This window comes from Octodon degus, unplaced genomic scaffold (genome assembly GCF_000260255.1).
Source record: "Octodon degus isolate 3935 unplaced genomic scaffold, OctDeg1.0 scaffold00153, whole genome shotgun sequence".
Classification (NCBI taxonomy): Eukaryota; Metazoa; Chordata; class Mammalia; order Rodentia; family Octodontidae; genus Octodon; species Octodon degus.
The window spans coordinates 828,672-841,623 of NW_004524729.1; the positions used below are offsets into that span (position 1 = coordinate 828,672).

Sequence of the window (12,952 nt, forward strand, 5' to 3'; positions counted from 1 at the left end):
TTTACTTTTCTTTTTGTATTTTAGGGAAGGGTCTACAGGTGTTTAGGGTCTCACTACTAGATCAGACTCGTAGTGATCACCTGTTTACAGCCTCCCACATGCCTGGTGTATGCCACCATGCCCAGTCTCAATTTCTGTCTCAACACGCCCCAGGGGTGGGGCTGGCACAGCAGGCCCGGGGATTGAACCTCTGGCCCCTGGGCCTGCTTGCAGGCACTTTAATCCGCTGAGCTATTTGGCCGGCCCTCTCCAGGGGCCCATTTTGCCCCCTCTTCCTGCTGTTCCACTGCAGCACCACTGGGCGCCAGGCCCTGCTCAGGCGCCAGGAGCACGGTGAGCACAGGATGTGGTGGTGGAGGCCTGGCGTGAGCTGCATACCTGAAGATATGCTCTTGGGGATGGGGCGCCGGGCTGATGGCAAGAGGCAGCTTCTCCCTGTTCTCCTCCAGAATGGCCTAGAAGGAGACACGTCAAGGTAGAAAGAGGCTCGAGGACATGAGCCACCCAGCCAGCCACAGCCCCACTCGCAGCACCCAGCAGCCCCTGGGGCTCTGGCTTGAGGCTCCTCACGTCCCGGCTGGCTCTCCACTGGTGCTCTAAGACCAAGGTTTGCCTCGCCCTTCCTTGGTCTTCTCAACGCTACCACCACAGGAAGGCAACAGGAAGTGCAGCTTGTCCCTGTGACCACTCCCCGCCTAGGCTGCGGGTGGCGTAAAGCCTGTCCCTGAGTCCAGCCTGGGGAGCTGCCACTGCAGATGGACAGACACTGGGGCAGTGACCGGGCACGGCTCGAAGCTGTCACAGAGGCCCGCGTGTCCTCCTTGCCTTCTCTTGGATCACTCCTAGAAAAGGCGAGGGCTGAGGGCTCTGCCAAGGGTGGCCCTGACGCACCAGGCACAGGAGTACTACATGTGAGCGGAGCCCCCGCACTAGACACTGTGGCCCTGGACTGGGGGCCGAGAGCACAGGGCTGGGGCTGGGTGGGACACCGTGAGGTGAACTGTGCTGGGTTCTGCAGCCGCTAAGCTCTAGAGCTGTCTGCTACAGCACAGCTGAACAGCACAGGGGTACCAGGGCCCAGTGCAGGGCCAGGCGGGAGAACACGGCCCTGCAGACTAAGTGTCTCACTCCTAACTCTGCCCACATAGCGATGGGCTTCCAGTGACAAACAGCCTTGAGGCTAAGACACAACTGGCCCCAAGTCACCCCGCCCCGGTTTTGTGCCCACCACTTGCAGCCCAAGGGTCCCTAAGCACCCCCCACCCAGCAGGTGCAGGTGCAGGTGCAGGTGCAGGTGCAGGTGCAGGTGCAGGTGCTGGAGGCTGCGCCCACTCTGCACCATAGCAGGGAGGTGCCACAGGACAGAGCTCCAGCGAGCTAACCAGCTCCTGTCCCTTCACACCTTCCTAGGCCCTCAGACAGCACCAGATGCTCTGTCCCGGCCACGTGACCTCACACACAGGGTGCAGGGCTTGCAGCCTCTGCCATGGAGCTACTCCATGCCTTGGTTTTGGACTCCAGCTCTCCTATTGGCTGTGTGACTGACGCTGTGTTACTTCACCTCTATTTGCTCAATCTCAGTAAAATGAACATAACAGAAATGTAAGGTCTCGAACAGAACGTGCTCCTACCGCCACCCCTGCTGCCTGGGGCCTCAGACCCTAACGGGTAGCTCTTGACACTGGTCCTGCGTTCACCCTTGCTACCGGCTAGGCCTTTCCAACAGAGGGACCAGGGCTTTGCGCTCAGCACTGCAGAGGGCTCCCTGCCAGGGTGTGCTGTGTACTGGGACACGCATTGGCCTCCGTAGCAGAGGTCCCCACCCTTGGATTCAACCAACAGAGAAAACTGTTCACCGCCCAGAGATGGCTTAAAGTATTCGAGTGGACGTGTACAAACCACACACAGACACTGTACAAACGATTTGAGCACCTAAAGAATCTGGTATCTGTGAGGGTCCTGGGACCAGTTCCCCTCAATACTGAGGACCACCACAGGGTCAAGAGCACCGCCATGCAGCCTGATCCCTGGCAAGAAAGTCCGAGCTGCTGGCGTCAAGGGACCAGAAACAGGACAGGGTCCAGGCTGTGTGGCCCCAGCTGACTCCTGCCTGCGCTCTGAGAGCCTGGCCCTGGCTGGCATCCACTCTCATTGAGTGACCAAAGAACATTCCAGAAGCCACTAAGCCTACAGGCTGTGGGACGCCGAGGCAGGGCCACACCTGGTAATACTCAGCGGGCGGCTCAGGCGTGGAGGAGCTGAGGTCCAGCATGTCGGCGGGGGCCCAGGGCAGCAGCATGCATTTCCGGATCAGTGGGTCTGCCTCTCCGTAGGCAAAGTCCCGGGTCACCTCCTCTGCACCAAGACAGGTGTGCCCGTCAGAGGGGCACGAGAGGCCACCGAAGACCACCCTCTGGGCAGGCAGGCAGGCACTGGACTTACCGCCTGTGTCCAGGTCCCTCAGGGGCCACAGCAGCGTGTAGGCCACCTGCTGCGGCATGTAGAAGAACGGTGCCGTGGCGAAGCTGGGTATGTCGTTGTGCTGGATCCGTGAGCCAAACTCGTCCATGATGTACCACACAGGCACCTTCTCTTCGGCAGTCTGTGGGTGGGCACAGTGGCAACCCTTGTCCAGGAGTCCCCGCCCCTGCCCAGGCTTAAACTGCCTTGTGCCCTACAGCCAGCCTGTCCACCCTGGCGCAGTGGAAGCACCCAAGTGAATAATCAGGTATGGCTCTCCCCCTACACGCAGGGCCGTGTGAGCACTGTGCGGCCAGCTGTGTATCAGCATGGGCCACCAGGCCTCTGCCAGCAGCTACATGGATGTGTCTGGGCTTGTGGTATGCCATGTCTGGGAAGGCTCCCTGCAGGAGGTGGCACTGAAGCAGAATCAGGGAAGCAAGCATGTCTGGCACGGCGATGGCCAGGGGGGACCTCCGGGTGGCGTGATGAAGGCCCACAGCCATGCTGAGGGACTGTCTTCTCAAGGGCAGTGAGGACCCACCAGCTGATGGAATTAGAAGAGCAGGGTCAGGGCAGCCAGCTGTGTGGGTCTGAGTAGACTGCATTGAGGAAAGGAGAAAGCCGGGGGCCCTGGGGAGCACAGGTCACTCCCGGGCACTTGGTGGCTTACCCCATGGGCCAGCTGGTAGGTCTGGTTGAACTTCCACATCTCCTCCAGCACCTGCGCCACCACGTCCTCACTGGGCAGCTCGCCGTGGAACTCGACGCCCATCAGGCTGGCCATGCGGTGCAGCAGACCCGGCACTTGCCGCAGCTGCTGGCGTGCGTGCTCCACACGACATGTCCAGGCATGGTCGATGAGGAAGATGCTGCAGGCACAGGCCACACATGAGCTGCCAGGCAGGCGTGGCAAAAAGGGAAAGGGAGAGGAGGCCCAGCAGGGAGAGGAAGCCGGCAGGGCTGTGCCCAGGCCCCTGCACCCTATCCTTTCCAGTCAGCTTCCCCAGTGTGGTGGTTGTGCACAATCCTAGGATGCACTGGGCAGGGCCAGGCCCCTGCTAAGCCCTCAGTCAGTGTGGCTCCGACGAAGCCCTTCTTCCGCTAATCTCCAAAGTGTACAACAAGGGTCCCCACCTCCTGTGACCACGAGAATCCACCATGTGGGCCCAAGCATCTGGGATGCTGACCGTGCTAAGCGCTGTGACAAATAGCAGCAATCCTTGATGTTAACAGAAGCCCGGGCCTGTGCTGCCTTCCTGCTCCTCACAGGCCCCACGCATGTGCACCCGTGCACACAGGCAGACAGGTGCGCATGTCCAGGACTCCTGGACTCAGGCACTGCCTCGTTTCATATTTAGATGCCCCACCTCCCCAGTCTCTTTGGGAGGCGACTGGATCTTGGGGCGTGACACTCGTTTACAGCTCAAGACAGAGTTGGAGGTGAAGCCTGAGGGAGGTGGTACATCACTCTGCGTGGGGCCCGGGGCCATCTCCTCCCTCAATAGCCACTCTCTTTGCTGCCACGCCTCAGCCAGTGCCCTCCGCAGCAGCCCATGGCACCCTGTAGTGGAACCTGCCATCCACAGACTGAACCGTCTACAAACCATGCACCAAGATAACTGTGTGTCGGGCACTGTGTCTCAGCAGCGAGAGGGTACTGCAGACAGGCCCACAGCCCTCCCTACACCTGAGGCGGGCTGTCCTCTCATCCCAGGGTGGAGGAGGCTGCCAGGTTTCTGCCGGAGCCCTGTGCGGGCAGCGGGTTCAGGCACCTAGGACTCGGACAGGGAAGGCAGCACCTTGCTCGGTCTTCCCCTCAAAATGCAAGGAATGGCAAATGTCCAGTCCTTAGGCTCACATCGGGAGCGTTTCTTCCACTGTGCTGCTATTATGTTGGTTTGCATAGCCTGAGACAAGTGGAGATTTACTCCTGCTTTGTGCTGGGAGCAGTGCACAGAGCCAGGTCTTCCAGGATGTGCGCCCGGCAGGGGCGGGGAGAGAGCACGGGTGGCTGCACTGATGGTGCCGACGCGGCCCGGGACAGGTGGGAGGCCAGGAGAGCATGCCGGAGCCTGGCATCCCTGTAGCTCAGAGGAGCAGGGGAACGGCAGTTAGTGCATCAGACTCCAAACCCAGCCTGGCTCGGTGCCGTGTGCTGCAGGTGGGAGTGTCTGAGGACGGCCACTGTTTGGGCACCAGAAGGTCACAGAGAGGTGCCCCCTAGGACAAGTGAGACATGCTCTGTGGGCCTGCCAAGAGCCTCGGTGGAGACACTGCTGCCAAGCCATGGTCCAACAGGAGGTCAGGCCCGCCCGAATGTCACGAAGCACACAACCCATGCGCAGCCTTGTGGCTTACCTGTTGGGGTTGTCAGCCTGCAGCCCATTCTCGCTGGTCACGATGACCTTGTAGCAGGGCTCGCCCCCTGGGTTGGGCTGCTTCCTCCGTGCTTCCCTGGTGGCTTCCTCTTCCTCCTCCTCTGCCTCTTCCACCTGCATTATCCCAAACTTCTCACCGGCATCGAAAACCTGGGGGCCAGAGCACGGGTCAGCAGGGAGTGTGGACGGGGACCCCACCCCTACCCTCTCCCTGTGAGCCTGGACTCGGGCTCTGGCTCTCCATGGGCTATGACTAGGGCTCCAGGAAGAACTCTGCTGAGAAGCAGGGCCTAATTACACCCAATTTTTGCATAAAACCAGACAGGTAGGGAAACTGGGTCTCCTAAGGATGCACCTCCGTGCTGTCACCGAAGGCCTTGGCCCACATAGGATACCACGCTTGGCTGTGACTGCATATCCCTAGCTAGGTCTCTTCCTTTACAGGGACAGGAAAGTCCCAAAGGCTGAGGGTGGCTCTGATCCCTCTGGAGGCAACCAGGACTCAGGACCTCAGTGACCAGGGAGCATCTCCACTTCCTTCACCAGGCCTAATTTGACTGGAGGGCAGCTGACTGGCCCCTGGGGGTCTCCTGCCACCCACAAACCTTCTGGGTTCAGGGGACAGCCCCTAGGGGGTCTGGGGCTCTTCTGTTGGGGGGAAGTGTGGTGGGAAGACAAAGGCCTTAGCGCTTGGGTGTCCCTGGCCAGGGAACCCTAACCCCGGGTGCCACTGCACTGCCAAGGTGGGGACTCTTGGCTTTGCTGCTTCCCACGTAGGTGGGCCTTCAACAGTTACTCAGCCACTGGGCCTCAGCTTCCTCATGTGTTGGGGGAGGACAGGGCCCACCTCAGAGGGCTGCTGAGAAAATGAAATAAATGGTCAACACACTAACGGCTTGGACCAGTGAGTGCTCTGGCAGCACCTGGTCCCCCCATCACGCTTCAAGGCAAGCAGGGTGTCACCCGCCTTCTAGCACCACTGGAAGAAGGGGAGGAAACACTGCCACCAGGCCCTGGCCTCCCCAGGGACTCAGCAAAGGCTGGCTCCTCCCTAAAACCTCTCTCCACTCTGCAGTGGTTGGAAACCAGCTAACTACTTGGGCAGTGGCTGTGTGGGGGGCAGGACCAGCAGGCACTGTGCTAGGTGCCGAGGATGAATCATGCGTGCCCAGGCAGCGAGGGCAGGGCAGGGCAGGCCTTGTGAGTGTCGCTCTGGTAAAGTGCTCTGTGCCTGGGGCCTGGCAAGGCTTTCTGGATGGGCAGGCACAATCCGAGGTGAAGCCCTGAGCCCGCAGCTCTGGGCGATGGAAGGCGTTCTCTTGGAGAAGAACCCAGGCCTCACCCATAGTGTCCCAAAGCCTGCCTTCCACCCCAAACTTTCTGGAGGACACTGCAGACATGCGGAGCCCATAACCTCACCCAATGGGGCTGAAGGAGCTGCTGGGGAGGTTAACAAGGACAGCGGTTGCAGTTGGCAGCCCACACAGGGGGACTGGCAATTATTTAATTAATTTATTTGCTTAGTCTCTTTGAGACAGGGTCTCACTATGCAGTTCAGGCTGTCCTGGAATTCACAGGGATCCTCCTGACTCAGCCTCCCAGCGCTGGGATTACAGGCACGCACCACCACACCCAGCCCTGGCAGTTGTTTTAAAAGTTCCACCCACTCTTTTTTAAAAAAAATCTATGTATTTGGTACGTAGCTTGGACTTGTAGTGATCCTCCTGTTTTCACCTGCCCCAGTGCTGGGATTACAGGTATGCAAACCATGCCTGGCACTGCCCCCTCTTTCGGAGGATGTGACACCAGGGGCATGAGCTCCCTGCTGGTGAGCTCCCACGAACACCTGGCTTCCACACGGCTTCACAGAGACAAGGGCTGCAGGTCAGCGTCTGGCATCGTGGGACTCAGCCCTACCAGTGATGGCTCAGTAGATTAATGGAAAAACCCGCTGCCCTGGGTAGGGCATAGCAGGCAGGGTGGCAGGAGCAGCGGGCACAGCTAGGCTTCTTCTCACAGCTCTGTCCAGACCCTAGTCCCAAGGGAGCCAGAAGCTAATGTCACCACCCCTCGTGCCCACATAGCAACAGGCAAATGACCCGGCTGGGTGATGGTCTACTGCCACAGAGGCAGGCTGGGCAGAGGCAGTGTTCCTGCAGCGTCCTTTTTCTACCTAGCAAATTGGAACCCATTCAACAAACTGATGTCCTCTTCTACCCAGCGTGGGGCTGGGACACCAGGGCAAGTCCACAGAAAATGCTGCCACACAACACCAGAAGGAGGAGCCACAGTCACTGTACCTTTTATAAAACCCAGCACGGATGCGTGAGTTAAGTCCGATGAGTTATGACTGACAAACCCCACTGTAAGCTGGAAACACCTTAGGTCAGAATTGCACTGAACTAGCCAGGCGTGGTGGCACACGCCCATATGCCAGCACCATGGGAGGCTGGGGTAGGGACATGGGAAGCTCAAGCCCTGCGCTGGCAACCTACAAGATTCTGTTTCAGGAAAAAAAAAAAGGACGGGGATGCAGCTTAGTGCCAAGTCCCTGGGTTCAGTCCCCAAGACTGCCAAAGGAAAAATACATCGACCTTCCTCAGCATTTCGAAAGGCTCCTATTACCCATCACTAGCCCAAGAAAAAAAGCAAAATTCAAAGTGCAGCTCTTGTACTACCGGGAAATGCTCATCTGTATGTTTCTGAGCAGTAAGTTATCTGGCCGGAACAGGAGCTCCCAGAGAGGCTGGTGCAGCGAGGGTGGGGTGTACCCAGCAGCCAGGCCCAGGAGGTGCCGCCTTCTGAGCCTGACACCCAGCTCCCTCGCTGGGCCTGTAAGCGATGCCCTCAGGAGGAGCCTGGCTCCCGCTGAGGAAAAGGCTCCGCTGGTGGCCCTGAAGATGCTCTGACTCCAAACCCCCATCCCTCCGCCAGGATGAACGGGGGACCCCCGTGGAGAGCCAGGTCAGAGCGGGCAGGTCAGCAAGTGGGATCTGTACCCCCAAGGGGGAGAGCACTCGAGGTTTCTAAACCCTTTTTATTTTCCATTAGCTTCCTCTCCATCTCCCGTGGCCTGCAGTTTCCTTCATTTGCATAAAGGAGACCTGCTGCCCAAATCGGATGAAACAAGATCTGCGGCCCAACCAGTGCAAGCTACACAAAATCAAAAGCTCCTGTTTTCCCCTGGGAGTCACTGGTTGAAAGGAAGTTTCTGGGATTCGATCTGGGCGACCCTGGGCGAGTTCGGGCCCCTTTCTAAGCCTCAGTTTTCTCATCTGCAGATGGGGTTGATCAATTGTATTCCCTCACACTGCTACTGTGGGGCGGGACACAGCCGAAGAGCACTGATTTTACTGCCAGTTCCCTGTCCGGGCCCGGGAGGATCGGGATACTAGAACCGAGCTCTCGCTGTCGAACTCTAGCCCGCGTTAAGCTGCCAGGAAGCTGGGTCTAAGCCGCCCGCTGGCCGCGCCCACCCGGCCCGCAGCCGCCGCCCCGCGCCTTCCCGGAGGGCGCCCCCTCGCGGCCCGCACCCCGACCCCGCACCTCGTGCTCCAGCTTATGCAGGAGGCTGCCCCAGTACCGCTCCGGGACGCCCGAGGAGCGCAGCGCCGGGCCGTGCACCGCCGCGAACTGGGCCAGGGCCGACGAGCCCTCCTCCCGCGCCGGGCTCGGAACGCCGCACTCCCGCCCCGGCTCGGCTTCCATGGTGTCGCCGCTGCGGGTAAGGCCCTCCACTTGCTCCCGGGGCCGCGATCAGGGACACCACCCCGCCCCCTCCGCGGCTCCGCCCACCGCCCGCCCTAGCGCCAGGCACGGATTCAGTGAGGTTGCGTGCATCCGCCGTGCTTGCGTCAGCGTGCGTGCCCCGTCACAGACGTGCAGGTGCTCGGGAGGCGTGTCTTTTTCTTGCTTCCAAAAGCTGGCCCGGGGGATGCCGGGAGGGCGGGGTACGTCGTCCTACAAAGTCAGGGACAGCGACGTAAGCCTTGCTACGAGGTGCGGCTGCCCTGCCAGGATCGCGCGTTGACGTCTTGCAAAACCCCTGGATGGGAGGGATTCTGTGACTCTTGAATGCGTGGATAAATTTAAGGCCTTGCAAAATCGTGGCCCATGTCAATGTCCTTATATTTGGATTCAGAATGTAAATCTATCCTCTTAAAGATAGGTGCACCATCAGGCTTTTTTTTTTTTTTTCTTTACAACTCGAGGAGCTCAAAAGAGCATGAAAGAACTTTATTGTTCACCTTTAGTTTAGTTTTTTTTTTTTTTTTTTTTTTTGTAGTACCAGAGATTGAACTCAGGACCTTGCACTGCCAGACAAGTGCTTAGGCCGCTGAACTATCCCCCACCCCTAGTGTTCACTTGTGAATCTCTCTCTGGTCTTTCAAGTCTTTTGCGTTGGAATGTGTTTGTTTCTGTTGCAACTTCATAATATTTGCTTACTAAAAAGCTCAAGATCTTGACATCTGTGCTTCATTGTTGATTTTGATTCCAACTTTTTGAGCTGCTGGGGCTGTATCCCCAGTACTCTGGGAGGTGGATGCAGGTGGTTCACAAGTTCAAGCTCAGCCTGGGCCGTTTAGAGATTTAGTGAGACTCTCAAAATAAAAAAACGGCTGGGGATGTAGTTCAGTGTGATGGTTTAATCCTCTGCACTACCAAAAAAGCAAACGAAACCAAACATAAACCAACAATTACCCCACCCCCCATATATAAACTATATTTATACCAAAGAAAATGGAATAAAACCACTGCACCAAAGGTGTTCAGCTTTCCCTCCATAATCTGGAGCAGGCCCTGTCAGCCTCTATGTCCCACACATGTCTCATGTGCCCATTATGCATTGGTTATGAGCAGTCCCTCAAGTAGCCTGCCCTGATGAAAACTTGGGTGGTTGCTGATGAACTATTGAGAAGCGATTGAATTACAAGGGCTCTAACTTTTTTCATGGATTAATCCACCGCTGATATCATAATTTGATGCGGTCATTAGGAGGTGTTGGAAACAGGAAGTAGGGTCTGTGGAGTGGATCCAGGGGTGTGACCCTGGGGCTCCAGCTGGTTCCCAGCCCCCTCCTTACAGCTCCTTCCCTCTCTCTCCCTTTCCTGCTGTGGAGTAAGCAGCTGTCCTCCGCCAGGTCCTTCCACCATGGCAGCAGGTCCTCCATCTGCCTTGGAGCCGGCAACCCGTGGACTGAGCCCTGTGAAGTCGTGAGCCAAAACAGGCCCTGACTTCTTTCAACTGCTTATGTCAGGTCAAAGCAACAAAAAGCTAACACAACTCTTATCCTAGAACTTCCCTGAGGCTTTCTGCATCTTGCAGGACATAGAATGGGCACAACTCAAATCCTGCTGGGGCACAAGGATCTCACTGTGACTATTTAGTAAACAACAATATTGAAATTAGGCAACATTTATCTACTTCAGAGATCCGCTTATCACAGATCTCAGATCTGGTGATGTTATTTAACTAACTTTTTTTAAAAAATGTATTTAGGACAGGGCCTACAGGGTCTCACTACATAGATTGGACTTGAGGTGATCCTCCTGTTTCAGCCTCCCAAGAGCTGGGATTACAGGTGTGCACCACCAGGCCCACTCTCAGTCACCCTAGGGGCAGGGCTGGCACGGCACACCAGGGATCGAACCCTGGCTGCTGTGCTCAGCCTAAGCAGGCACTTTAATCCTCTGAGCTGTCTGGCCGGCCCTTAACTAAACCATGTATCATGACCTATACATGGTCTTGTGCCCATATAGTCTATAGGATACCTACTACAATTATTCTATTACAAGCTCCTATATGTCGCAGTATTTGAAAACCTGTTGTCTTTTTTTTTTTTTAATGTATTTGGTTGCAGGGTCTCATTATGCAGCTCTGACTCGTAGTGATCCTCCAGCTTTTACCCTCCTCAGTGCTGGGATTACAGGCCTGCACCTCTATGCCTGGACTCTGGCTGGCTTAGCCCACCCTGGGGGCAGGGCCGGCATGGCATGTGGGGCCAGGGATCGAACTGCGGTCTCTGCACTTGGCTAAGCTTGCCTAAGCAGGCCCTTTAGTCCACTAAGCTATTTCGCTGGCCCCCAAAAGCCTGTTGTCTTTGACACTCTCATCTTCTCAAATTCAGGAGTTTATCTACTTAAGGGACAGTCAGTCCTACTCACACTGGCTTAAGGAAAAGGGTATTTATTGGGTGAAAGAATTTCATGTGGGCTTCAGGTACAACTTGATCAAGGGGTTCAAAGGACAGCACCAGGATTCAGGTCTTCTGTCTTTTTCTCCGCTCTGCTCTTCTATCCTGGGCTTCTCCCACAGGCCATCCCCATATGGTGACAAGATGGCTGCAGTAGCTCTAGCCCACATCCTCCCAGGGATCTAGTCCTACTAAGGGAGGGCTCCTGAGTCTCAGTGGCTCTCTCAGGTAAACCTCCCCGATTAGGAGACTGTGATGGTCTGACTGAACAGGGCTGCTTTGACATGACCCTTCCAGCTGGCAAACCCACTGTGTTGGTGCTCTCCTTGAAATCTTCTCTTACTGTAATAAATACCTGAGATAATCAAGTTATGAGGAGGAAAGGTTTATCTGGGCTTCTGGTTTTAGAGGCTTCAGTCCATGGTCACTTGATCCTGTTGCTTTGGGGTTGAGGTGGCACAGTCCATCATGGAGGGGAAGAAGTGAGAGGAGACCCTGGTCTCCTCACAGGTAGTTAGGCAAGAGAGAGAGGGGAAGGGGTCAGGGCCTCAGTATCCCCTTCAGTGGCACCTCCTAGGGACCCAGCTTTCTCCTGCTAGGCCCCGACCTCTTACATCTCCATTGCCTCCCATAGCACCCCCTGGAGACCAAGGTGGGCCTTTGAAAAACATTCCAGAATATTCCAGATCCAAACTGTAGCTCCCAGGAGTAGCAGTCCAGCTCCAGGGCTCTGTCAGCATTTGCCCTGCTGACCTCCCAGCCTCTTCTCGCCACACTCTCCCCCACACTGCGGACCTCTCTGCGGTCCTCACCAGCCTCCAGCTCTCACTCTTCCTTTTGCCCCAGAGCCCTCGTCTGCCACCCGGACTTTTCCACTCACTCTGCAGCTCTCTGGGGAAAGGTTCCCTCCCCTGGAGCCTTTGAATGGGTAGCTAATCAGTATAAAATACTCGTCTGGATCTTCTCAACCCTCCAATGGAGAGTAGAGAGAGAGAAAAAATACTTAAAAGGTGAGGCTTCTTCTCTAAACGCTGAGAACTCGGGGTGACGTCAGGTCCCTGGAAGCTTTTTGAGCTGAGGGCACTTACAGGAGGTGCATTTTTCCTACACCGTGGAGCCGACCTGCGTGATGACGACATGGCGTCACCATAAGGAAACTGGTCGGCCTCTGCTCGGCCGCTCTTTGTTATCCTTGGAAATGCCTGACGGGGACAAGCAGGAGGTGACCCCACGTGCAGGGATTAAGCAGCTGCACTGCTGGGCAGAGACTGCATCACTTCATCTTCCAGGTACTTGAAAGGAAAATAATCCATTGAGTTGGCTGTTCATAGTTTCCATGCTTTAAAAAATCATAAGAATTTCCATGCTTAGGATCTCTCATTAGGTATGAACGCATGGTTCTTTAAATGGTGTTTATTTTTACTTGTTTTTGAGAATGAAAGACATAATGAAGAATTTTTTTTTTTTTCCTATTGGGGATTGGACTCAGGCCCTTCACACTAAACTACGTCTGTCCTTGTTATTTTATTATTTTAATCTATATTTTATTTTTACGTGTTTGGCCCAAGGCCTTGCTATGCTGCTCGGACTCATAGTGATCCTCCTGTTTTTAGCCTCCCCAGCACTGGGATTACAGACATGCGCCACCATGCCTGGTCTCGGTGACCAGCTCAGTGCACCTAGGGGTGGGACCAGTGCAGCATGTGGTGCTGGGGATCGAACCCCCGTCCCTGCACTTGCCAGACAGGCGCTTAGTCCGCTGAGCCATCTCCCCAGCCCCAGGAGTGCAGTTTCTGTGCAGCGTATTTTCAGTTTTCCGCAGGATATACCCGGGAGGCTGAGTCATGCTAAATGTGTGCTTTTTGAGGAACTGTCACACTGCTCTCCAAAGTGGTGGCACTATTTTATTTTATTTTAT

The 12,952-nt window shown here is 56.2% G+C and overlaps 1 protein-coding gene across 4 annotated transcripts in view; it reads right to left on the reverse strand.

The window, feature by feature from the left end:
* Nucleotides 1-8,643, reverse strand: part of Ttll12 (tubulin tyrosine ligase like 12) — a 32,613-nt gene extending 23,970 nt beyond the window's left edge. For all 4 annotated transcript variants that reach the window (XR_002818300.1, XR_002818299.1, XR_002818298.1 and 1 more), the window contains exons 1-6: nucleotides 8,388-8,643; nucleotides 4,822-4,991; nucleotides 3,134-3,332; nucleotides 2,443-2,602; nucleotides 2,222-2,355; nucleotides 379-455 (exon numbers count right to left, since the gene is read on the reverse strand). Coding sequence is in view for 1 of the 4 variants with exons in the window: in XM_023702455.1 (XP_023558223.1) it covers nucleotides 379-455; nucleotides 2,222-2,355; nucleotides 2,443-2,602; nucleotides 3,134-3,332; nucleotides 4,822-4,991; nucleotides 8,388-8,549 (902 nt within the window). In the remaining 3 variants the exon portion in view is untranslated. The remainder of the gene's footprint in view (nucleotides 1-378; nucleotides 456-2,221; nucleotides 2,356-2,442; nucleotides 2,603-3,133; nucleotides 3,333-4,821; nucleotides 4,992-8,387) is intronic.
* Nucleotides 8,644-12,952: the final 4,309 nt, after the last annotated feature.